The following is a 26,575-nucleotide window of genomic DNA, read 5'->3' as shown; positions in this document are numbered from 1 at the left end:
CCATCGATGTTTCCCGTAGGTGGTGGGCCCGCGGGACGGAGAAGCGGAGGTGTTGCCCACGTTGCCTTTTCGGGCTGGGCCCGGCCGGGCTCCGTGGCAAGCCCGGCCACCAGACGCTCGCCGACGAGTCCTCCTTCTGGGCCTGGCTCCAGAAGGGGACCCCGGGCTTCCTCCGGGCCGGGTATCCTCACTTCCTGTGTCGTCTTTCATGAGGTCTTTTGAACCAATCTTAGTCTGGCCCCTTGCCTGAGACCAATTTGCCATGGGAGACCCTACCAGGAACACAAGGTTCCAGACAACACAGCCCCCAGGTTCATCAGGGCACACAAACCTCTCTACCACGGTAAGGTGCTGGTTCTTCAGAGAGGTATTTTTCGACATTGCGGGGAAAAATTGTTTCTATGTGCTGTAAAGATACCTATTTCTAGCAAGATGGATAGTGCCCTTTTCCCCAATTCTCTGCCTTTCTGTGCAAATCACTGAATGGATGTGCGTCATTTTGTCTCCCACTTTGCTAATTCAGCGGATAATGGCTACAATTTATGACCCAAGAAGCTTTTTCTCCATCAATTACTGTATTAGTCATAAAGCCTGTACCATCCCCCTCGTCCACCCCCTCCAAATGAAAACAGAAAATAAGTGTAAATGGAACCGTCTGATATTCACACATCCACCTCCCACTCTCTGCCACTAATCACATAGCTGGTGTATCCTTTCTTATCGGGTCCAACAGCGGCAGCGGCCAGTAGCAGGTGGTAGCTGTACTAGCTAAAAAAACTTCTGTGTGCACAGTGTGAGCTTTTTTTCCCCCTCCTGCTAGATGGTCGTGTTTGTGTTGGTCTGTTCTATTTTCAGGGCCTTGTGAAGATAGCTGGCCCCCATTGCTGGTTATTTTAGCTCAGGCCATGCCCCCCCTGCCAGGCAGATAAACACAGGTATTGTGTGCTTATCTGGGCAGTGCCATACCTCAGTCTGTCTGAGGGAAGCTCAGGGAATAGAGAGAGACTTAGGTGGAAGGGACAAATGGCCACTGCGGGTGCAATGTCCTTTCAATGTCATCTCTGTTAACAGTACGCACAGTCTTTGGAGACTTTTATACAAGGTACCTTACAGCAAAAGAAAGTGAATACATTTGTACAATAGGTGTCAACAGGAATCCAACCTCAAAAGCTCTGTGCTTTGGATAACACTGATCTATGTGCACACAAATCAGAGTACATTCTAGTTTGTCCACATTAAAGGTCACCTATTATACTGTTTTTCATCAATATATTAATAGATCTCAGATATATACAAAACATGTCTCTGAAGTGTTTTGCTCGACATACCAAACAGATCATGCATTGCAGCATCCCATAAACCCCTCTGTTTCAGCCCTGTTTCAAAAGTGCTGATTTCCTGTCTGTTACTTTAGATGAAAATAAGGAGCCACTCCCCACGACCCTCTGCGAGATATTTGGTTAAAAAGAACACAATGGTGCTCTAGGAGGAGATTCAGGTGATAAGGTGGGGGGGGGGGGGGGGGGTTACCTTGGTTGGTAATAGAGAACCGCAGTGACGCGTCCTAAAACCCGGAAGTAAACTCCTTCCGGTTCCTTCGTCAAAAACGCGATGCAATTTCTCCATAGGATTTTGGAAAATAGCTAGAAATAAGGTCTGTGGTTGACACACATTTAAGAAACGGATCACGTTTTGTTCAGCCGGATAATATCCTAGATATCATAAATCTAGTCGCCAGAAGCAAAATGCTAACGTTATGCTATGAACGAACTATAGAGCAGGGTCGCTGCTTCAACGTCATGCCAACTTAAGATCCATATTCAAACGTACAGATTCTAAATTGTACAGGTTGAAGCGTTTGTTTGAACAGTTTGCAGGAGGCAGGTACTTGCTTTCAAGCAGAACAGGGCAAACAAACTTAGCGGGAGTGTTTTACGTGTTCGGTGTAATGACGTAAAACGGCCTGGACAACTTCTGTAGTCCTGTTCAGCCACTTGTTAACAACCATCGTTTTTCAGACACGTAAACTCAAAAATCACCAGCGGGGTCACTGCTGATGTATTTAATGTCGTAGAACAAAACGTGATCTGTTTTGGAGCCATTTTCCAAAATCCTATGGAGAAATTGCATTGCTTTTTATCGAAGGAACCGGACGTGGTAAAAATACTAACTTACTTCCGGGTTTTAGGACGCGTCACTGCGGTTCTCTATTGGCTATTGGTTACACAAGCCAAAAACATCGTTATGACATCATAAAGTGGCCAAAATCTGATCAGCTCATTTTCAGACAGGTTTTTATTAATGCTATCAAAATTATCGCGTTAACGGCGGAAATTCATTTTTTTAATTAATTGCGTTAAAATATTTAACGCATTTAACGCATGTGCAGAATGGCCCGCCCCATACATCCCACCAGTGGCAGCGCCAGGGTATGGCTGGGGTAGGCTACACCCATACCAAGAAATGGCTTAGCCCCACCATGAAAAATGATGTTAAAGTAAGCAAAATAAAGTCTGCCAAGTCGCGCGGAGTAAATTGCACAAACAGCAGTTAGTAAGATTGATTTCAGTAGACCCTTGTCTGGAAATACCGAAGACCAGAAACGGTTTTGAAAACTTTTGTCATGTAGTGATCGTCTTCTCAATAGAACATCTTTGATAATGTCTTCTGGCCAATCAGAATCAATAACGTCGTGGTGTTGTTGCAGGAAGTCCCGACGGAGAATACTTTTGCTGTAGTACAGGTAACACATAACTGGTACGCAGGTTATGTGCGTAATCTGAAATGCGTACCGTCACTTGTGTCACAAAGCGTACTTGTGAAGCTTTTCCAGAAGGCGGTTAGATCACCAGACGACAGAGTCGGTCTCTGTGTGCACAGACAGGGCTGCTGTTAACGTCGGTCTGTACAACGGAATTGTGCCAAAACTACGCCAACCGGCTGCGGAGGGAGACTCCCCCCCCCCATCACTGGAGAACTGCGCTAAAACAGCTGATCACAACGTTCACACTCTGTGGTCACGATGTACTCCACTAGCGCCCCCCCCCCCCCTGTCGACTTTCCTGAAGTACTCCCCCGTTGATAGAAACAACAAGTAATGAATTAAGACCCCACGGTTTGATGATTGATAGGTGTGTGGGCTGTCTTTCATTTTGACACGCAGAAAAATGTTATAATAAACATAGATACTGTATGTTAAATGGATATATCCGCCTTCTTTCATTTATCTTTCCATTCCCACAACAATATACATAAATAAATGGCATATTTTGGACATAGTTCGAATGGTGATTAATCATGATTAATTAATTTTTAAGCTTTGATTAATCTGATTACAAATTGTAATCGTTTGACAGCCCTAGTTTTTATATAAATGGATCAGGACAGAAAGTGAGCGAATCTTTTTTCCTGAAACTTTCAGAATCTCTTTACACAGAGGGGACACATGTTTATGTGTAAAATACATTAAAAAGTGGATTTTGCATCATAGGTGACCTTTAAATGTATGTCCTTAAATTACTATAAAAAGTTGTCTAACTACTGTAACTTAGCAGACCTATAATGTAAAGCCAATAAATCCTTATAAAAAAGTGAAAGCAAGCCTTACTTACTGTAACAGAATATAAACTACATTGTTGTCACAAAGTTGCTTTACTGCACCATGTGTCGAGGGAGTGGTTTTAGATGAAGCTCTCAAAAAGGAAGCATCAGGTTTCATTATAATTGTAGTTTTATCTTGTTAGTACAACAGCACCTTCCACCACTGGATTGAGATAAAGGGCTACCATACTATACGGTGATGCTAGTATTAGGTGATACCAGGAACTAACATGAAATATTAAAAATATATATTATTATATGTTTAAGATGCTGCACATAGCTCCTTCAAAGGGTGAGTCCTTATTACAGGAAAGCCACATGTTTGATCCCTTACAAAAGGAGAGATTTTGTCAACTTTTTGTTTCTATGATGTAGATTCTGAATCTAGCCAATGCATGAACCATTCTGAATAAGCCTATTATGTATCAATAATATAGTGTGGTCTATGCCATACTTCACTGGAATTTGAAGCAGTTTAATCCTGAACATCACTCAACCTTTTCTACCCTGCAATTACTGTTACTGGCTACATACCAAGGTTCAAATTCCATAGGAAAGGCTTAAAGTCAATGGTAACTGGCAGCAGAAGCCCAGAGGCACACAGCTGAGGAAAATTGAAAAGAAGGTTAATTATGCTCATTAGAGTTCACACAATCACACACTGCATACCTGTAGTGATTGCTCTATAGAAGACATCCATTGGCCCAGAGCCATTGTCTCTACCCTTTACCCAACCTGGGTTCATTGGAAGTTACATTATTCTGATGACATTCTAACAATTTTTAAACTGACTTAAAATAATCTAAAATAGACAAAGCATATAAATGTTGTCCTAAAGGGATTTTATCTCTCACACGCAACTGACCAGCTTCCAGCTTTCTACTGCAGTATTTCCTTTTTTTCTTTTTTCTCACAGCTTGGTTATTCAATCTTCTTTGTTTGCTTAACAGTGTGCGTGATTAGTGCATAATATACTGTAAAGTCAATATTTTGTGAAGAAGATATCATTTATAGTTCAATGGCACAGTGTTTGGCATGTACTGTAATCTTCCACTATTGGTAGAGGGAGGACATTGATGCAGAAGAAATAATACAAACCAGGAATGTTTTTTATTGTTTATTTTTTTATGATATCGATAACACTTTTTGTCCGGCCCTTCTTCACAAGGTCTTGTCTAGTCCTTAAACTTCCTGTCACCTCCTCTCCTGTAGCTTTACTCCCTACCGACCTCATCACTTTTTCCTGCACTCCTCTTCCTGTCAACCACTACTTTTCAATGTGTTTCATTTCAACCATACTTCTAGCTCACTAGCTTTTAAAAAACGTCCTTTGGAAACTATATATTCAGTACGTTATGAGAAAATCCTGAGTCTGTCTAGACCAGGGTTCTCCAACACGTCGATCGCGAGCTACCGGTAGCTCGCGGGCAGCTTTTCAGTAGCTCGCCGCTCGCGGTTCACAGACTGTGTAGAAACAATCCGACTACAATAAATGCACCTGAATCAGTCCGTGTCGCTGCGGCTCAGACACACATGGATTTATGTTTTTAAAAAATACTCGCGTTAGCACCATGTCAGGTTTTTGGTGGATTGAATCTAGTCTTGGATTGCAGAGTATGAATGTCCTCTTGCTATTTTCAGTTGATAAATACTTGTGTAAAGTTTGTGAAGGCAGTAGGAAAAAAGAAATTGTATTATTGACTTATTCACTGATTGAGATATGATGAAGCTAACTTAATCTCATACATTCATGGGATTCATGTAACAGTAAGACAGAGAATGTAAGTGTGCACCCACATGCAGTATTTTTGTTTTTATATGCTGTTGTAAATACTCCTGTTGTCTGCTGTGTTCAGACTTAAGTCATGTTTGTGATGCCACATTCAGTGTCCTTTTTTTAACAGAAGACCGTTGCTAGAAGCTGCAGCTAGACTGCAGAAGTATTAGTTTTTAGTTTTTGAGGATGGAACAATTTCACACAGATATAAGGAGGCTAGACCTATACAATTGATTTATTATGGTTTATAATTTCATGTCAAGACGAAGGAAAAGATGGCTGAACTGTTCAGTGTCTATCCTGTGGAGATGGAGGTTATAAATCTCCAAAATCATGTTCAGCTTAAGTCTCAGCAAAACTCACAACATTTCAGGAGAGGAAGAAGGCGACTGGTTGGAAATGTGGAAAGGTCCAGGGGAAAACTAATCAAAGAGTGCTGGCCTTGTGCAGAACCACTGCCACAGGCCTGCTCTTTGTAAAGCCTTCCTCTGTCTCGACAGAGGGCACATTGTGAGGGGAGGTCAAATGCAGAGGAGCTGTGTTGTGTAAAGCTGTGTTGTTCGCTTTCAGAATGGAAATTGAGATTGTAAAAAGCCAAAAGGGATTATTGTATGTAGCAGAAAAATACAGATCTACTACTTGATGCTAATGAAAGCTGCAGTGCTCATATCACCCCACAACCTTCAGAATATGTACTCCTGGGAAGTATAATTTGATTTATTTTAGGGCTCTTTTTTCTGGTGAGCAATCGTTTACATGTATTACATTTGAAGAAAGTCAGTTGTGTTAACGATTCACCTCCTATTGATACAATACAAGTTAAAACACATATGCAACAGGTGGAGAATACCTCTTTAGCCAATGCTTCAATTATAGACTTGATTTATAATTTCTTATGTCTTATTTCATATGTCTTGTGTGTTCAATCCATTTTGGACTGAGCAACATTTGAGTTAAGTTTTAAGAATAACAACTGGAAAGAGCAGCTTCTCCTATTGACACTACAAACTATTATCAAAACTGGCCTCACCTAAATATCTTCCTTACATGATCAATAATATGTACGTTATAATGGGATTTGAATATGTTAACAGAGGAGTTTCAGGTTGCAAAAGCCTTCCTAAATATCCTGGAATTAGACACGTAATTGTTTCTTAGAGTACGTTTTGATATGGGATTTAACATTTTTCAAGGATGTAACAATCAATACACTTTCATTTGACCATCAGAAGGCCAGGAATCAATATTTTCAACATTTCAAATGATTTCTCACTACACAGTCCTTAATACTTCTTTTAAAAGTTGAAGTGTTCCATCCTTGCCCCTTGGCTGATATATTTAGCCCAACGCGTTGTCTGTCAATGTCCGACAGTCTCAGCCTGTCAGAATGATGAATTTATTAACCATATCATTAATTAATTCTAAAGTCTTACAATACTGTGTACTGTTCACTGTGGGAATTACAACTTTAAACCTGGCAATGTATTGTATAACACTCTACTCCTGTTAGCTACATACTGTATGCCCCAAATTACCAAGGAAAAAGACCAAAAAGAGGAAATAATCAAAGCAAGATAAGACTAGATCTGCTCATCAGCAGGTGAGCAACCCAGGCTGCTGCTGACTATAGACTGAAGTTGTTTTTAGTTGTTATCTTCATTAGACCATAGACAGCATAATGAGCACATATTGTTTTCAGCGATAATCTTGCATTCGCAGACATCTAAGCTTGTAAAACTCGAGGTTAAGTGTGTCTCACACTGTCGCACACTTGTAAGAAGGGCAGGAACACATTCTGTTGTTTGTTGTGATGTGCACTCATCCTTTAGAGAGTCTCTTCTACTGGAAAACATCTAGCAGTTTGAGGAAATTGTGAAAACATACTATTTCCTTCTGAAACTATTTTGGTTGTCAAATGACGGCGATAATCTTAGCATGCAGTGCCCTCTGCTTCCTGAGGCAGTACACAATTCTTCTTCTTTCTTTTATTACAAGGTTTTCTATTTCTTGCCCTCTCTAAAATAGTGACTCTCTCTCCTCACCCGATAATGAATGCAGGAACTCTCCTTCATATGTGTTTAGCGGCGCCTGGAGCCTGGTGTCGGCCCCTGGTCCCTTAATTATTAATTTGACGTTATGCGCCGTCCGTTTGATCATCTCCACATATCTGTATGATTCAGATTTAACGAGTTCCCCAGGAGACTCTGTTTTCTTTATCTCTTTTTCTATCAGGCTTGTTGTTTATAACCTTCTGCAACCAAGACATGAGTTACAATTCTAAGCACCACGAGTTCTCTCAAAAATCAAAAATATGATTGCTAAGATTTTTAGTGTGCGTGGTGAAATTGAGAATAGAACAACTGATTGTGTCAATCCTATACTCTATTAACCAGCTAAATTACTTATTTCTGAACACTGTCAAATGTCAAATTAGAGCAAAACCCCTCTTTCACTGCCTCATCTTCCTAATACCCTTTTCTTGAAGGGGTTTATTGTACTGGTCGTAGCCAGATTCTATTTTCCCTATGGAGAGATCTGTGAGCTCCTAATGATCAGCATCTTGGCACAACATTAGCATATAAATTCACAGCGCTGTGATTGATTTACACACAGAATTACACTGCACTGAAATCAAGGTACTCAAAGAGGGAAAGCAACGTTCTTTAATTCAAACCAAGTGTGTACTGCTGGGGATGATTCAGGATGACGACGTGTCCTAATAAAAAAAAAAAAAAAAAAATTGCCGTCACAGAAAAAGAGACCGGTTCAATGGCCGAATTCCAAGTATCCCAGAGTTAGGATTCTGATTCGCTGTAGATAGGGAGCAATCTGACTGTTTGTCTGTATATTCCAACTGTCTATCTAGCTATTTATTATGTGTCTCTCCAAAACTCAAACTGGCTATCTCCCATCATTTATTGTATTTGAAGACATCGCTCTGCTGCAAATCAGTGTATGTGGGTGTGTGGTGGTATTGAGTGTGAACAAGGTAAAGAAGAAGACGAAGGAGAAGAAGATGAACCTTTATTAAAGAAGGGTTTGTGGAGTGGACATTGTGTGGTATTATAGAGATATGTGTGAATGTCTGTGTGTGGAAATAGGTGTCGTTTCAGAAATGTACTCCCACTTACTTTGTCTTATGTGCTAATGTATTTTTCTCGTTCTCCCTCTCTCTGTCTGTCCTTGCCTTGTCTCCTCTAGTATCGCCACGGTTCATTAAAGTTCCCGTAGACCAGATTGGCGTCTCAGGGGGCGTGGTCTCCTTTGTGTGCCAGGCAACGGGGGACCCCAAACCAAGGGTTAGCTGGAACAAGAAAGGCAAGAAGGTCAACTCCCAGCGTATAGAGGTGAGTCGAAGACCCCTGCTGCACTACATCAGCGGAATCACATGCAATACGTATACAATGAAAATCTAACTTGTCCATTTTTTTTAACCATCAGCCTACACATGATTTTCGAAAGCTGCCCTATACCACTTTCACACAGGCAGAGCCTTCTGTTGCAGCTGAGTTCCCAGACTGGCTTAGAATACATATAAAAGGGTGTTTTTGTTGGCTTTCTTCATACTTCTTCAGAGAGTTTTAGACAATTTCTCATGGACAGGATTCCCTAACCTCTGAGCAATGTGCAGGTTCACCAATGGTTACAGTCGCTCAGTCACGCAATAAAGACCCTCTCATTCATCCCTCTCTGTCCTCTTTGCGATTCACTGACTCTGTCTCTGCTGTCACATTTTGTACAGGACTGGTTATTTGTCTGCATGGCGCCCTGTCTGTGTGAATGCGTCTGTCTGTGCGTTATTCATGATGTTTGTTGTTCAGTTCTCGGCAGGCTTCCCAGATGGCAGTATCTAAAAGTCTTGATTGATGCTCAATGTCTCTTAATTCAAAAGTTGCTTTCGTTAACGACTGCGGTGCACAGAGATAGACATGCACATGATGCAGCATGAAGGCAACCACAGGGGAGGGGGCTAAAAAGTCCAAAAAAATGACAACAACATCAACAACAGTGGGAGACGCAGCATCTCAACGGAGGACAAAATAAAAAGACACATTGTGTTTGTTCGTTCTCTGCTTCTGCATGCTAAGTGGGAAACAAAGCCAAGGGCGTGATGGAGCCTGCCAGAACGGACGCTTCCCCTCCTTCGTTTAGCATGAAATTAAACATTTGTAAAGGGGGTTATAAGTAGTTGTGATTTGTCTCCCTGCTCTGCCCTCTCGACAGCTGCTTTGATATCGATCATGATGCCAGGCTCTGCAGTGTTTTTAGCCTAATTAGTGGCTCAGCCCTGAGATGTGCAGCAGTGGAGCAGCAGGGCGGCTGAAGATTTGTACTTGTGTCTCAAAGTCATGCTTTGCTCAGAGATCTCCGTAGTGAAGGCTTCGTCGGGATGATGTAAGCTCCTGTGAAGAACGATAGATGTTGGAAACGTAGGTTTGCTTTGAGACTGTCAGACAGGATGAACATCTTCTGAAACAAGTCATCCATTTAAAATTAGAGCAAAACAGATTAGCTAAATGACTGGCTATATGTATTATTAAGAAGGGCTAATGGGTTCAGAATTGCCACCATTTCAATTCTAGTTAGCTTACTACTTCAGGACATGTGGATATGGTTTCCAGGACGATCAAACCTGTGGCTCCTCACATGTTTTCAGTTGTATTAACTACTATGCTTTGGCAAAAAATAATATAATACTTTGTTCCTAATTTAAAATGAGGTTTGAATAAAGATGAAATGCCTTGTGTTGTCACTGTGCTTTTAACATTTCTGATTTTGTATTATATCTTGATAAATCAAACATAAAGGGTGTTCATATTTAAGTAGCTCTTCTATGATGTGTTCATTTTTGAAGGGGAGTTTTATTATGACTACAGTTTTCTTCTACTCGGTGTTCATAGGCGCGTTCTGAGTGTAGTCTGAAATTGTTTTTGAAAAGCGCTTTCAACAAGGTTCAAAACAACGGCTTTACAGAGAACAGAGGGCATAATTGCAGATAAAACAAGAGATGAAAACATGAAAAAGCAAGCACAGCGCACACAGAGATATCAGTCTGCGTTTGTGTGTGTGCTTCCTTCCAGTACTGAATATATATATATAAAGGCCATATGCTTTGAAATAGAAATATTTCACCTTTCCTAACAAAGGTATCTTGCTAGGAAAACCTTTCAGTCAACTACTACTTCATTTTCTGGGTTGCAACTAAAAAGAATTACACCACAACTCATCTTTCAGAGGCATACTTAAGTTCAACACAGTATTGTTATGGGTTTCCCACATTGCTCTAACCTAACCTTTTATGTGCTTTACCCCACAGACCATTGAGTTTGACGAGGGTGCCGGCGCCGTACTCAGAATCCAGCCTCTCAGAGCACCGCGGGATGAGAACATCTATGAGTGCGTTGCTGAGAACACAGAGGGCGAGATTACTGTCAATGCCAAGCTGTCCATCATCCGAGGTGAGTCCTGCATTATGAAAAAGTGTGCAGAGGGCCTAACTACAATATAAATCATTAAAGTGGATGTCCGCAAGCTCCTCAGGTTTTTTGTGATGACATCTTGCCTTCGAGTTTTATATTTCACTTGCCAGTGAGAAAGGGCTGTGCTTTGCTTAAAACTTCTGCAAGTAGGGTTCTTATATTTGTCTGGAAAGCCATTTTGGCTCTAAAACATTTTCATCTGGGGCATATGTTTGGTACAAGATTTTCCTTTAAAACTTAGTGATTATATTCAATTCTGTTTTAGAAACATCTAAAAATGTACATCTGTACCTAAAATTGGTAAAGGCATTCATTTGCTGAGCCCTTATATGATAACATTGTTGGATTCATTATTTCTAAAGAAGCCACATTATATGTGAAAATGTGGTAGATAATCCCTTAAAGCTTTTGTGCAGCTGCACGACACAGCTTAAAATAACCCATATTCACTTCAGCAGATGGACAGTGTGAAGGCTGTATATCAAGGATCCATCAATTTGATGAAACTAATCAGCTCTCTATTCATGAAAGAGCTGAACCGCTATTTACTCGTGATGGAAACCTATAGGATCCCTACATGAAAAAGATTGATTGGTCACCCAGACACACTCTCACGCATAAGCAGGTGTAAAATAACTAAACCACTGAACTTTGTGGGCTTTTTATTGATTTGTCCCTATACGTGCTAGTTTAGATTCAGCAATATATATATATATATACAAGTTTTTTTTTCGTTGGTATATATACATTTTCTTCCTGTTGTTTTTTCTGCTGTAGCTTAGAGGTCATGGAGGATGGTATTATAGGCAAGCTTGTGGTCACACACTGCCACTTTTTCTCTTTCGCTCTACCTGTCTCTGTATGCCTCAGATACAGTCACCACACACACACAAACACACACACGCGCACACACACACACACACACACACACACACACACACACACACACACACACACACACACACACACATACATTGCCTTCTCTTCTGTTCTCTCCTGCCGCCATCTGCCATGTTTCCAAGGCTGGATGAAGCTGAGCTATTGCTGGCTGGCTGGCAGTGCACAAGCTCGGCCTTCCTGGCTGTCAAATCCACAGGCAGTGTGGTGGGGTGTTGGACCAGCGTTTGGAAGCCTGGCCCTGCATCCTGGGTTGGTTATTGTTAGCAACACACCCCCATCCTGGAAGCTTGCTGGTGGGTGCTACTAGGGTGTGGGTGAGTGCCTCAGGTGCCCTTAAACTTGATACATTTTGAAATGTATGAACTTCTACTTATACCATAGCCGACTGATGTACATTGAGTAAGCAGTAAGCTTATGTTTAAGTACATTTAAGGACACGACCAATTATGAATCAAACTTTCAGTCTGCATCACCAGAGTTGTGCTTTAAGCACCAACTTCAAATTATGTTATTTTAACATTTGTTATTCATAGTCAGAAGTTGAACCAAATGCATTTATGGATTGCTGTGAAAATCATCCTTTAAAAATAAACAATTGACACAGACAGATTGAAAAACAGGGAACAAGCAGACCACTACAAGCCCAGGCATGTGCACATGGTGTGTGCTTGTACACAGTGTGTGTGAGTGTGTGTGTGAAAGAGCACAGGGCAAACCCAGGCGGTCCACAGGAGCAGAGGGAAAATGAAAAGTTATTGGAATCAGCTCAACAAGGTTTCCTCCTGAGCCTAGAGGAAGACAGCAGCTCTCCTGCCCATGCAAGACCCGGCAATGAAGGAGGGATGAAAGTGGGGATGATGGAGGGTAAAGGTGCAAGACGAGCAGCAGATGAAGAGAGCAGTACATTCTCTCTGTTTTTTGTATCTTTAATGAGGTCGGGTCCCCTTGCATTAAGGCATTAGGAAGAAGATAGGAATAGTATAGAGAGAAATCATGAGAGAAGAGATATGTCATTTAATCCAAGGAAAACACAAAATGGTTGTATTGAGAAAGGTGTTAAGGGCGAAGTGAAATGGATAATGATTGAATGTAGCAAGGGAATGAATGTAGACATGGAAGTGGAGTAAACCAGAGGAACAAATAAGGGAATAAAATGAGAAAGGTTGGCCAAAGATGAAGCGAGACAACAGGGGGTGTTGCTCATGGTTGGCAGTGTAGAACAGGTGAGGAGGACAATAGCTGAACCTGGGTTCTTGGAACAGGGGCAAAGGATTATAGGATATAGGACAAGGCACAAGAGACACATCCCGACTAAACAGAGGGGTTGTGGTATGGGATCTGGAGAGGCAGAAAATGGGTCGCCACGATGGGTGACTTGGCTGGAAAGCTGTTGATCTAATTTGTGAAAAGATACGGCTGCATGAACAGCATTGATACCACTCATAAATAGAATAAGATACATTTAAACAAACATGGATGACTTGTACACTAATGTAATGCTTGCCTGGGTACATGCTTACTAACAAAGGGTCATGAAGCTCTATAAACACACACATGATCATGAACTATTTTAACTTGTGTACAAATAGACATCATTCTTCACTCACAATAGCAGCATTCCACATAAACAGGCTCATGCAAGTCCCTGTGGATCACACATGCATACAAACACAAGCCTTTTGTCCACCAGCTTTTTCTGTCTTAGTGAAAACTCATCTGCCTTGACACTACTGGGTTGGCGTTTGAAAGGAAACAGCAAAGTGCTCACCAGCCACATACTTAATTGCTTGTCTGCGCTGATAAAGATATGCACACACATTACGTCTCCCATCACATACTGATCATACCCATAACTTACATCTACAAAAACATGTACACTAAACAGGATGCAGACATTCTGAAACAATCAAATACTTTAAATTCCACATACTTGTATTCATAGATACAATAGAGACAGGTTTAACTTAAACCATATTTAGAATGACAAAACCCCACCTTCTCATCTGGTGTGTGTGTGTGTGTGTGCGTGCGTGCGTGGCGATGGCAGGGTGCGTTTAGCAGCGAGTGTGACACCTCCTTGGCTGTTGCTACACTGCCTCAGCTGAATAGCTAAGATATGGGCCATCTGGTTCCACTAAGACTTGCACACAGTCCTCTGGGAGTCCTTGGAGAGGGACTGACAAGTGTATGAAGCAAAGAAAGGCAAAGTTGCCACTGGGATACTGTCAGCTCATGCTGTTGTGGGGAGATCATGGGGAGCTATCCCGCTTTGTGTGCTTGTATTTTACACAGCTGCAGTCTTAAGACCTATGACTACTGTAGCAAATCTCCCCTGTGGCATCCCAATGAGTAAATGTGATTGATGAGATTTGGTATGATAATCTTTTTTTTTGTTGGTGAAAAACAATTATGTGTCTCTCCTTATGTTCGGAAAAAAAACACCATTCAGATCACAGTAAGCCTGAGCTGTTCTAGAAGCAGAAAACAAAACAAGTTTATTGAGTCACACCTCAGAAGTGAAGCCATGAAGCTGCAGTTTGGGCTGTTTAAATCAGCAGACACACATGAGAATACACACAGTGCCGTTTTCTGGTTTTGCCATACTGTATGATACCAGACCTAGCCATTACCTTAATTTGTAACCTTACACCTTTGTGCACAAACACAGTCACACTCACATCCTGCTTATTTTCCTTTGCCATTCCCAACCAGGTGGAACCAATCAAACACACCCTTCTATTTCCATCTCTCAGCACTCTTACTCTCTCCGAAACCTTTCCAATCATCTTGCTTTCTCTTTGTGTATGCCAAGTTACAAGTCTGGTTTGCATCCACAGTACTGACATGTATATCTTTTTTTTATTTTTTTTGCCTCCAACCCCTCTTCCCCTGCTTTCTCTGGTGCATCTTATTTTTGATAATCAGTTGTTCCAATGTAAAGAAAACTAGTGTCAGCCAAGGTAAAAGCAGTCTGTGTAAATGTCACTCTGACGTTTACAATTGTTGGCAGAAAAAAAGCGTTACCATATTTATTTGGATTCAGCCATGTCCAACCATGTAAAAAGGAAATATATTTACCGGTTTAATTGTTTTTACATTGTTTGCACAAGTGAGGTTTTGTTGTTTTGCTACAGACACGCTGCATGTGCCGTTTCATTTGGTGGTTTTAAAACGCCTGGAAACTCAGAAAATCTGCCACACTGTGACGGTCAGGTTTGGGAACGCACCCACTATTACTCAGAGGGGAGTTGGGGCGTAGCCTGCCTACTGTTTGATCAGTCTGTCTGCTAATTGGCCGCTCACTTGTGAAGGAGCAGGTGATGATGCATTTTAATGGGCTTCTGGATCCTGATACATGCACAGTCTGTGCATAGATCAAGCCCAGTGAATTCTAGGTACCTTTGTATGGGACAAGGGTTGGGAAAGCAGGACGGAATGGGGGAGTGAGGCAGACGGACGAGCAATGATGAAAGGGGAAAAAGGTGAGCCCCAACAAGAGGAAAAAGTCAAAGCTAAAGTGATTGAAACCAATCATTCTTTCAACCAGTTGTAGCTCCGGGCCAAGCCTTAAGACATTTCATTTCCTGTCTTCACCTTTGCTTAATGTTCTCCACCTACCCTTTTCTGACTCTCTCTCACAATATCTCCACCATTATGTTCTAGTGTCAATTTTAAACAAACTGCAGGAAGTACAATACAATTTCAGATACATTATTCGGGGTAGACTGGAACACATAAGGTCTAGATCCTACATAGTGGGTATGCTTATTCTTTTTCAAATGTATATCCTTTAACAGACAAACATATTTTATCTTAGTATTAAAATAATTTGCTGTTCTTAGAAACATGTTGAGTTTTGCTTTTAAACATTTGGAAGCTAAGGATTAAATGAAGAAAGGAATAAGGAAAGACAAGGGGGTTGAAAAAGGTAAAACTCACATTACGTTTTGATCGTCACACATTACTTAGTTGGTAGATATTTACAATCATTGTTAAGAAAAACGCAATGTATCTGTTTGTGTGATGCAATGCAATTTCAAAATTGTTTTGGATTTATTTTAGCCCAGGCTAACACGGAGAGAATAAACAGTTTTAAACAAGCTTCTTCACAAATACACATTTAGGTTTGTAAAATATTCCCCTTGAGTTTGTTCATGACCTCTTGGGTTTTTGTAACCTCTTAAAACTACATTTTACATTTTTCTCACAAACATATAATGAGAAAACTCTCCTCGACTAAAACTTATTTTTTGCAGATGCAAGTTTTTTAGTTTTTACATTTATATTTTATTTTGCATTGATTTGTCCGTGGTCAGTTGTTCTTCTAGCTTTTCTCTTTGTAGTGCTAATGCCGTGCTGTTTTGGTGTTCAAGGGTTGAATACTTATTTTCTTGTGTTTACTTCAAAGAAAGAGGTGAGTTCAGGGCATCAGACAGGCTGGATGAAAAATTAATAAGACACATAGTGAAACATGAGCAGGTATGTGTGTGTATGAGAGTCAGAGTTAGTTTCCCGATGTGTGCTTGTGGTGTATTTAAGTGTGTTTGTTTGTCTGCCGTGCATGCGCGCGCGTGTGTTTGACAAAGAGGAACACAAAGTAAGAGGAAGACAGAGAGAACAAGGCAGAGGTAAAGAAATGGAGGGAGCCAGTATGCAGGCAGGCAGTGGCTGCCCTGTAATGAGACAGTGAAGAATACGCTTGGCAGTATCAGCAACAGATCTAGCTGTTCTTCCTCTTCCTTTCCACCTGCCTCTGAGGTGACCTTTGCCATCTTCAACTAGTTGTGGTACACCTACTGTATAGCAAGAGTAAAAAAGATGGGGGGGAAGAGATGAAGAAATAAATACAATTCCTTTATTTTATTTTACTTTAGTTGTACTTGCGAGTTCAAGACAATGAGTCCAGGGTTACTAATCCAGGAAATCAATAAAGACCAGCTGCACATTCAACATATTGTGCTAACATTTTGTCTTTTGTACACATCATCTTGACTGCATGTGTTCTGCTGGCACACCTTCTTCAGTGTACATGTTTGTCTTCTATCCAGGACATCTTGCTGACAATGTTTATACTGCTATGCCAACTGGGTGAAAGTGTGTACAATATGACACGCAAATGCCTGAATAAAATAGTACAAATAAAGAAGACATCACTTAACAAAGCCATAGACCCTGACTTACCTCATATGACCAAGTCCAAGCTGAGCTAATACTTAGCCTCTCAGTTGTTTTTTCCCCAATATATTTCCCCATATCTCTTGTTTGTCCTTGACAAACTAGTGAGTGTTCATTCCCAAGCAGAACTCCACCAGTAGATAATACATTGGTTTACTTCATCCCTTGTTGCAGGTTACCTGCTCACTTTAATCCCATTCTTACATGACGAATGTTTTATTAGCCAGTCAGTACTAACTTTTTCTTTTTCACTTTGAAGATGAAACTTTTTCCTGGGTTTGTTTGGGTTCTTTTACATTCGAGGAGGATTATTTTTTTGATTCTCTGTGTGTGATTTGTGTTTCCGTTGTATAGAGAAATGCAGGTTTGGCACAAAAAACGAATCAATAATCGGATGTTGACCACCTTGGTGACCCCCTTCAATCTCTCATTGAAGAGGTTTTGTGTTTTTTCTTAAAAAGACTTTTCCTTTCCTGTCCTTCACCATGAATCTTCCTCTTCTCCTTCCACTTGTTCCTTCCCCTGCCACACTTCATTCCTACATATTTACATTTGTATGTCTTACAGATTATTGCCAGCCATCTGTCTCTCAGACTCCATCTTTCTTTCTTTTAGAAAAAAATCCATACAGAGGAAATTTACTACAATTAGAGTTTATGGCCTCTGAATCCTTTGATCCTAGGAACCTGTAATGCAGTAATCATCTGTGATTGAGGGATGAAGAAGGGGGACACAAGCTGAGTGGTAGACAAAAAGATAAAGGTGAAAGAGGGAGTGAGAAAAGACAGGGTGCTGATGGAGAGGAATAAGTGGACGGGGCTTGCCTCCAGCCAGGGTTGGCTGGCTCCTGAACCTTCGCCATCAATTTCATATAATTCTTGCTCAAGTATAGCGACCCTTGCCACCGTCGACATCTGACGAAAGCAAATATAAGATGCTGGGGTAGAGTAAAAAATAAAGAGATGAAGAGGCAAGGAGAGAGAAAGAGCGAGGGGCACGCAGAAGAGGTGTAAGGATCAGGCTGATTGGTTTACTTCTGGATAGAAAGACAGATAAATGGATCCTTTGCGGCAGCAATGAGTTGTAAAAGAGAATACATTGAAAGATCCCTGTCTTCTAGACACTTATCCTGGTGTTTCAATATGTTACAGTAATAATAATAATAATCCTTATATTTATTATAGCGCTTTCTCAATGACTCTCAAAGCGCTTTACAAATACACATTACACATACAGATCATACATGTAATGGTCATCTACTGTGGACAATACCCACAGGAGCACATTCGGGTGAAGTGTCTTGCCCAAGGACACAACGGCCTGACGCAGTGGGGGCGGGAGCGGGTTTCGAACTGGAGTTCCCCAACGCCCCCTTGATCTGATCAGTATACCCTTATGTTTCCTCAGGTACTTTTTAAAATCCTTTTCTCAATAGCCGATAGTAAAGCAGCAGACAAAAGAGCCATAATAACATTTATAGAGCCCCAAACTAAACCAATGTGTGTGTACCCATCTGATGGCTACAAACAATATTCAACTTAAATCAGTTTAATGTTATCAACATTTTTACGAATTGAATGTTAAATAAAAAAAATATCAATAACTACTGTTGGAGTCAGCAGGCCTGTATTAATATAATAAAATCTGGTTCCCACTGTCCATCAGATTTGTGTCCCCTAAGATTTTGTTAGATGACTGAAATAATGTTAATCCGTTCTCTGCATACTGAGTACATGCACATACTCACATTACTATGCAATTGGAAGATCAGTCCAGCTGGACATGGGACTTGCTCGCCCAGAAGTGTTTCTATTTATCTGAAAAAAATACTAATAAGAAGAATCACATTTTGGCATATAAGATGACCATGTGGAATCTAATAAAAACATCAAAATCAAAGAAAGAATGCTGTGCAAGAATTCATTTAACAATCCAAAAATAGTACAATGTAGTACTCCACACAAAAAGAAGTGGTTCCTGTGGAAACGTGTGAGTGACGACCTTTGGAGTGTCCCTACTCATGCATAAAGAAGAGCAAAGGGAAATGGCCTAGACCACCAGCTTCATGCATAAACATGAGCCAGCAGCCCAGGTGGCTAGAGTCGTACAACGCTGAGGTCGGGCTTTGGGCCCTGCAGGATTGGCAGAGTTGATATGACTTATAGTCCTGCGTGCTTCACAAGCGCTATGCCTACGCTTCCTCTGGATAGAGTTGGATGGCAAGCTTAACTGCATGAGTATTAGTATTTCATCTAGGGTGGAAAATAGAGAACAAGTATGTGAAGGAAATAACAGAGAGGCCAGGTGGAAGATGCTACCCAGGACTCTACCTGGTTACAAAGCATATGTTCTGGAGTGCAGCCCAGATCCTACTGGATTTATAGTGGTTTAAATGTAAAGAACATAGTGCTCCTTGGCCCGTAAAGTACAACGCCCCTTCCAACATGTGTTGCTGTAGCTTCTGTCTCTTCCTTTTGCTTACAAACCCACACACCAACATTTTCAATCACATCATTCCATTAAAATAAACGAGGTCCACTTAGGCATTGCATCTCAGTGTGAATGGGGGCATCATTTGGTTGTTTCAGCTGAAGGGGAAATAGTTGTATGCTTTGGTACACTATGTGCTCTGTGCTTTTCCCTTTTTAATATTTTTTTGCAGATACTTTTACTGACGGAGTAGAAATGTTGGCCATTTACCAATTTCTCTGTCAAATGCTGCATCACAGTAGAAAATGAGGGTGGAATTGCAGCAGATGTCTTCCGTTTTCCACAGTCCTGCGTGTACCCAGCTACTACCCAACCTGTTGTTGGCAAACATCCTCTATGACCCATCCACCTCTGTCCAAATCCTTTGGAAATTACATTACATTACATTACATTACATTGCATTTAGCTGACGCTTTTATCCAAAGCGACTTACAATAAGTACATTCGACCAGGAAGACACAACCTTGAGGAAAACAGAATCATATAAGAACATCAGGTTTCAAAGAGCCAATCGTTTCAAGTGCTGCTCAACTGGCTAAGCCAGTCCTTTATTAGTATATGCTCTGTTAGCAGTTCTTTGTTAGTCATTCTATCGCTCGAAGTGGAGTCGAAAGAAATGAGTTTTCAGTCTGCGCCGGAAGGTGTGTAAGCTTTCTGCGGTCCTGATTTCAATGGGGAGCTCATTCCACCATTTTGGAGCCAGGATAGCAAACCCACGTGTTTTTGCTGATGGGAACTTGGGTCCCCCTCGCAGCGAGGGTGCAGCGAGTCGTTTGGTTGATGCAGAGCGTAGTGCACGTGCTGGGGTGTACGGTTTAACCATGTCCTGGATGTAGGAAGGGCCAGATCCATTCGCAGCATGGTACGCAAGTACCAGTGTCTTGAAGTGGATTCTAGCAGTTACCGGAAGCCAGTGGAGGGAGCGGAGGAGCGGCGTGGTGTGGGAAAATGTTGGAAGGTTGAAGACCAGACGAGCCGCTGCATTCTGGATGAGCTGCAGAGGTCGGATGGCACATGCAGGTAGACCAGCCAGGAGGGAGTTGCAGTAGTCTAGGCGTGAGGTGACGAGAGCCTGGACCAGAACCTGCGTAGATTTCTGGGTCAGCTGTGGGCGTATCTTCCTGATGTTGAAAAGCGTGTATCTGCAGCAGCGGGTTGTAGCAGCGATGTTTGCAGTGAAGGACAGGTTGTTATCTAGGATAACACCCAGATTCCTTGCAGTCTGAGTCGGGGAAACAACAGAGGGGCCGATGTTGATAGTTAGGTCAAGAGAGGGACAATCTTTTCCCGGAAGGAAAAGCACTTCAGTTTTGTCAAGGTTGAGCTTGAGATGATGAGCGGACATCCACTGAGAGATGTCAGCTAAACAAGCAGAGATGCGTGCGACGATCTGGGTCTCTGAGCGGGGAAAGGACAGAATTAATTGGGTGTCGTCAGCGTAGCAGTGGTATGAAAAACCATGCGGGCTAATGACAGATCCGAGCGAGTTTGTGTACAGGGAGAAGAGGAGAGGACCAAGAACAGAGCCCTGAGGGACCCCTGTAGTTAATTGACAAGGGTCGGACTCAGACCCTCTCCAAGTAACCCTGTAGGTGCGGTCTTTGAGGTATGAGGTGAGGAGGGAAAGTGCAGAGCCTGAAACTCCAAGTTCTTGGAGAGTGCGAAGGAGGATCTGATGATTCACCGTGTCGAATGCAGCAGACAGGTCCAACAGGATGAGGACAGAGGAGAGGGAGGCTGCTTTAGCAGTGTGCAGTTCCTCAGTGACAGCAATGAGAGCAGTTTCTGTGGAGTGACCTGCCTTGAAACCAGACTGGTGCGGATCCAGAAGGTTGTTCTGATGGAGATAGCAGGAGAGTTGTTTAAAGACAGCGCGTTCAAGTGTTTTAGACAGGAACGGGAGGAGAGAGACAGGCCTGTAGTTTATAACATCAGACGGGTTGAGAGTGGGTTTCTTCAGGAGAGGGTTTACTCTCGCCTCCTTGAGAGTGTGTGGAAAGTGACCAGAAGTTAGAGAAGTGTTGATGAAATGGGTGAGAAACGGTAGAATATCAGGAGCGATAGTCTGAAGGAGGTTTGAAGGGATAGGGTCCAGAGGACAGGTGGTAGGGCGGGCAGAGGTAATGAGGGTAAGAACCTCACTTGGAGAGAGAGGGGAAAAGGAGGTTAGTGTGCCGGTTGAAGGTGGCTCAGGTGATCCGGCGGTGAGTAGGGGTGAGTCAGAAAAAGAAGAGCGAATGTCGTAAACCTTTTTTTCAAAGTGGTTAACAAAGTCGCTTGACAGAAGGGAGGAGGGGGAAGGGGCTTTGGGGGGGTCCAAGAGGGTGGAGAAGATGGAAAATAGTTTTTTAGGATTGGAATAGGAAGATTGGATCTTATCTTGAAAGAAAGTGCTTTTTGTCTGAGAGATGGAAGCAGAGAAAGAGGAGAGGAGAGCCTGATAGGTTAGGAGGTCGTCACGGTGTTTGGATTTCCACCATTTCCGCTCTGCTGCCCTAAGGACGGTTCTATTAGCACGCAGTGCGTCATTTAGCCAGGGAGCAGGAGGGGACTGACGAGCCTGCCGAGATGTGAGAGGACAGAGAGAGTCCAGAGAGGATGAGAGAGTAGAGAGGAGAGTTTCTGCAGCAGAGTTTGGAGGCAGGAGTTGGAACGAGTCAGAGGAAGGGAGGGCTGAGAGCACCGAGGAGGCAAAGGTAGAGGGGGAGAGGGAACGGAGGTTACGGCGGACAGGTGCAGGATGAGAAGAGATTAGTTTGTTATGTTTGGAAAGGGGTAAAGAGAATGAAATGAAGAAGTGATCGGAGGTGTGGAGCGGGTTTACAGAGAGGTTAGAAGTAGTGCAGTTCCTTGAGAATATGAGATCGAGGACATTGCCAGCTTTATGAGTCGGTGGGGACGGAGACAGTGAGAAAGCAAAGGTGGTTAACAGAGATGTTAGTTCGTCTATCTTCCCCGTCTGGAGGTTGAAGTCTCCGAGAAGTACAGCGGGAGGGCCAGTTTCAGGGATGTGTGAGAGGAGATGATCTAATTCATCCAAGAAGTCCCCCAAGGCTCCTGGTGGACGGTAGAGAACAACAATGGTCAGTTGTATAGGATGGGTCACAGTGACGGCATGGAATTCAAAGGTGGAAGGAGTGAAGTTAGGTAGCTTGAAGAGGGAAAAGCTCCATTTGGGAGAGAGCAGGAGACCAGTGCCACCTCCTCTGCCAGTGGGTCTGGGTGTATGGGAGAAGGAATATGCTGTGGAGAGAGCTGCTGGGGTGGATGTGTTGGATGGAGTAATCCACGTCTCAGTGAGAGCAAGGAAATCCAGAGACTGCAGGGAGGCGTAGCCAGAGATGAAGTCAGCCTTAGGAACAGCTGACTGGCAGTTCCACAGGCCGCCTGAAACTAGGTGCTGGATCTCAGTGGAGCACGTGGGATAGACGAGAGCGGGCCGGTTATAGCGATTAGGAGATACACGGGGCCAGTGATAATTGCGAGAAGACACATGAACAGGAATGGAGAAAATACACATGATTATAGCATGAGGGGCTGGAAAGCTAAACAAAAGAAAAATAAGAATAAGACACCAGTGATACTTAGCTCAAATTAGAGTAGGATTTGCCTCCTCTTTGCCACCCTCGTGACTCCAAAGTCTTCGGCTGCCGCTGACGCTCAAGAAACAGCTGCCTAAATGGACGCCTGATTGCTGAGTTCTCACAGCTAAGGTGCCACGCCCCTCTAGTTAGTTAACTCTCAACAGCTGATGGGCGACAACGCAGAGGGGTGCGTATTTAAATGCAGCCCAGACAGAAACTGGACGCAGTGACAGTTTCACGTGGACAGATCTGAGATTTAAATTCTCTCAAAAGTGCCCTTTTAGCTACAACAACTACAGAACAATTATACAGAGTAGAATAACTGAAATAGAGAAGTCTAATTAAACAAGATTATTACTTACAGCGGTTTCTGCGTCCGAGGAGGTGTAGCAGCCAGGTCAAAGGAGTACACTGAATTAACTCGTTTTTGAGACCGCTATTTAACTGCTTTGTCAGCTGGGAACTGGTTTCTCCAGCTGTTTCTACACGTCACGCACAATCAACGCAGAGGGGTGCGTATTTAAATGCAGCCCAGACAGAAACTGGACGCAGTGACAGTTTCACGTGGACAGATCTGAGATTTAAATTCTCTCAAAAGTGCCCAAAATTACTGTCAGTCTTTGGTTTAAAGTTTTGGTATGTGTTTAGGGCAGAAACTCTACAGTGAAGCTACTCTTTAAACCGTTGTCGTGTTGGCCCATTGTTGTTCGGGAAGCTTTGAGAGGCCGTGGCTCCACTTGTCAGGAGTTTCACCAAGTCTTGAATGCATATACGCCCTATCCCCCCTCTGTACATTTTTGCATAAAGTGCCTTATATAACTTACAGCGTGTTACAACCTACCTTGGTTGACATTTTTATTTTAGGAAAGTAAAGCTCAGCTGTTTTCATGATTGAATGAGATGGTATACATTACATTTTGTAGAAGGCTCATGTAGCCAACAAATAAACAACGTAGATCCCTTTTGAGAGTTTTCTAAAGCAACCTTGCCACCCACTCTGTGTGGTTAACTGACGTAAGGTTTCAAGGTGCCCACTATGCTTACACACACAGTCCTTCCCTCCTAAACACATGCAGACAAATACATATAAACACACACACTCACACATAATGCCACCCACTTCTAAACCCGACCTGACTTGTTGACGTTTCTCTCCGGTGAGGCATTTCCTTTAATGGCCCTGTCCTTATCCCTTGTCCCCGTTAGAGTTTGCCTGTCTTACCCCAGACACCCAAGAAGCCTGACAAGACAGCGGAAAGGAAGAGAAAAAGAAAGAGAGGGAGAGAAGGAGGGCACTTAATAAACTTCCACCCATTGAGATGGATAAACTGAATCCTTTTAGTTTTTGTTGTCCTCCTTGCAGACAGGGGATATTGGAGCTGTCTTAGACAATTACTCCCCTCTCTTGATGAGTATATTATTGTGGCTAACCGCATCAGGTAAACAGCCTTTTTTTTTTTTTTTTTTTTTACTATGGAAGACTGGACCCTGCCATTCAGAATTTAAAAATAATTAATAGTGCAAAGACGGCATTAAACTCACTTGTCAAAAACTTGTCAGAAGGCCTACTCCCCAGTTGGAACGTATATATGTGCTTAAATACAGTTATAGAAATGCCTGTAACAAAATAATAATGAAAATGAATCTTGTATTTTGCTACATTTCATGGGTGATAATGTTTGCAATACAACTTAAATATTGCTTATTGAGTGTTTTGCCTTTAATGGACAGAAAACAATGCCCAACTATTACCTCTGCTCAGCCAGAGGGCAAAAGGTGCCCAGTGCTATCTATAAATGTGCTTTTCTTGGTATTTGACATCAGTTCCTTTCTACTTTCATCTTTTGGGTTTCACATGTGACAAAACGGTGGTGCAAGCTGCCACCTGTGGTTGTTGCTGCCATTTGTTTTCCAAAATATTCCGCTCTTGGCTGCTATCACTGTCTTTCTTTGGCAAACAAGCTGCTTGCTGGTTAGCTCAGGGGTGATGATAGCTTCATGGATGTGTCCTAATATGGGCTCTGTACAGAACTGGAGGTGGTGTGTGGGAAGGGTTTGCAAACCGACCACAGCCATAACTGTCAGTTTGTACGCTGGACTAACTTCTAACTTCTTGTCATCCTCCTCACATTTTTCGCCATTTAGCAATGTAAAATGTAGGGTTAAACCGCAAGAGAAAAAGGGAAATTGAATAGAACACCAAGCTGCTGTGGAAATCAAGCCTTTGTGTGTCTTCTGCATATACAGCACACACACATATTATACAAGTGTAAACAGCACACATATAACCAGATGTCCTTATACTCTGCCTACAGGACCTACATGCTTCATACTCAGCCAATATTAACCTTACATAAACACCCATATAGTCATGAAGTTTCCCCATAAGCTTCTTCTAGTTCAAATAAGCAATATTGCAAACTTCTAGTTTACTGTCAGAGTGCCCCCCACACCTTATCCAATCTGTGTGTCTCTTTCTCTTCCTTTGTCACTCTTTCTCTCTGCCCCTCTTCCTTTCTCTCATCTTCCAGACTATTTTCCTCAGGATGTATTTTAGAGATTTGGATGTAAATGTTGCCCTTGGTGGCTAGATTTGCTAGGTGTGGAGAATACCAATGGGACATCAGACATCTTTCCGGGAACAGAGCAGGGGGGTAGAGGTTGAGTGCTTGCTGGATAATAACCATTATTCAGCTGAGATGGCTATCCAGAGAGGGCTATCGGTGCTGGGGCCAGAGACACTGTGATTAGATTTCCCCTGTGTTGCTATTCTTCTCTGTCCCTGGATCTTTCTATCTAACTGTTCCCCTGACTCCCTTTGTACAGTAACACTTCAACAGGAATCCCATTGGTTATAGAGCTTGGGGAATGCAATGCATTGAAGATACAGAATGTTCTTAACTTTAATAGGTTTTGTTTGGAAGATACACATTTGGCTGCATACCAAAGCAAATTACCATGTATCAAACACAGACAAGAGCTATTTGTATGTAAGAAAAGACCAGGATGTGTCACCTGATATCAGACATTCTGTTCAAAAGCTGATGGCTTTTATCAACTTTACTTTACAGCTCAACCAAGTGCACACAAATAGATTAATTTTGTTCACAAATGTAAAGGACACGTCTTAAGCCTTCTCTGAATTAAGTGATGTTTACTTAGTTCTTATAAGTCAAGCCTGTATAGTCATTGTAACGTAAGCCATTTAAAAAAGAAGATGTGGCATAGATCATTCATGCATACATTCATTCTAGAAAGTAGTCTCCCCGACATACAGCTGCAACCCAGGTGTAGCACAGAGCCTCCCTATTAAAAACAGACACTTCTCTTTTCCCTGGCCTGCCTGTTTGATGGGAACATTTCTGTCTGTGTTATAGGCGCAGAGCAACTGAAACTGTGTTGTCTAGTATCCCAGCAGCTGGGTCTGCCCATTAGTTAAACATCTACTTGTGTGTGAAAAAATAGCATGCCATTTGTAATCTTTAACCACCTTCACTATATTTATCATTCTTTCTTTCGGTGGACCTCTGTTTCCTTGTGTATCTCTCTCTCTTTCTCTCTTCCCTTGC

General features: G+C 42.3%; 1 protein-coding gene across 12 annotated transcripts in view; it reads left to right on the top strand.

Annotated features, from left to right (window-relative positions):
* The window catches only part of ptprsa (protein tyrosine phosphatase receptor type Sa), a 262,747-nt gene that overhangs the window by 142,105 nt on the left and 94,067 nt on the right, over positions 1–26,575 (top strand). For all 12 annotated transcript variants that reach the window (XM_071202900.1, XM_071202899.1, XM_071202896.1 and 9 more), the window contains 2 exons: positions 8,579–8,724; positions 10,695–10,836. In XM_071202900.1, coding sequence (XP_071059001.1) covers positions 8,579–8,724; positions 10,695–10,836 — 288 coding nt within the window. The remainder of the gene's footprint in view (positions 1–8,578; positions 8,725–10,694; positions 10,837–26,575) is intronic.

This window comes from Pseudochaenichthys georgianus, chromosome 4 (genome assembly GCF_902827115.2).
Source record: "Pseudochaenichthys georgianus chromosome 4, fPseGeo1.2, whole genome shotgun sequence".
Taxonomy (NCBI): Eukaryota; Metazoa; Chordata; class Actinopteri; order Perciformes; family Channichthyidae; genus Pseudochaenichthys; species Pseudochaenichthys georgianus.
The sequence above is the reverse complement of the archived record's forward strand: the minus strand, read 5'-3'. Positions and strand labels throughout refer to the sequence as shown.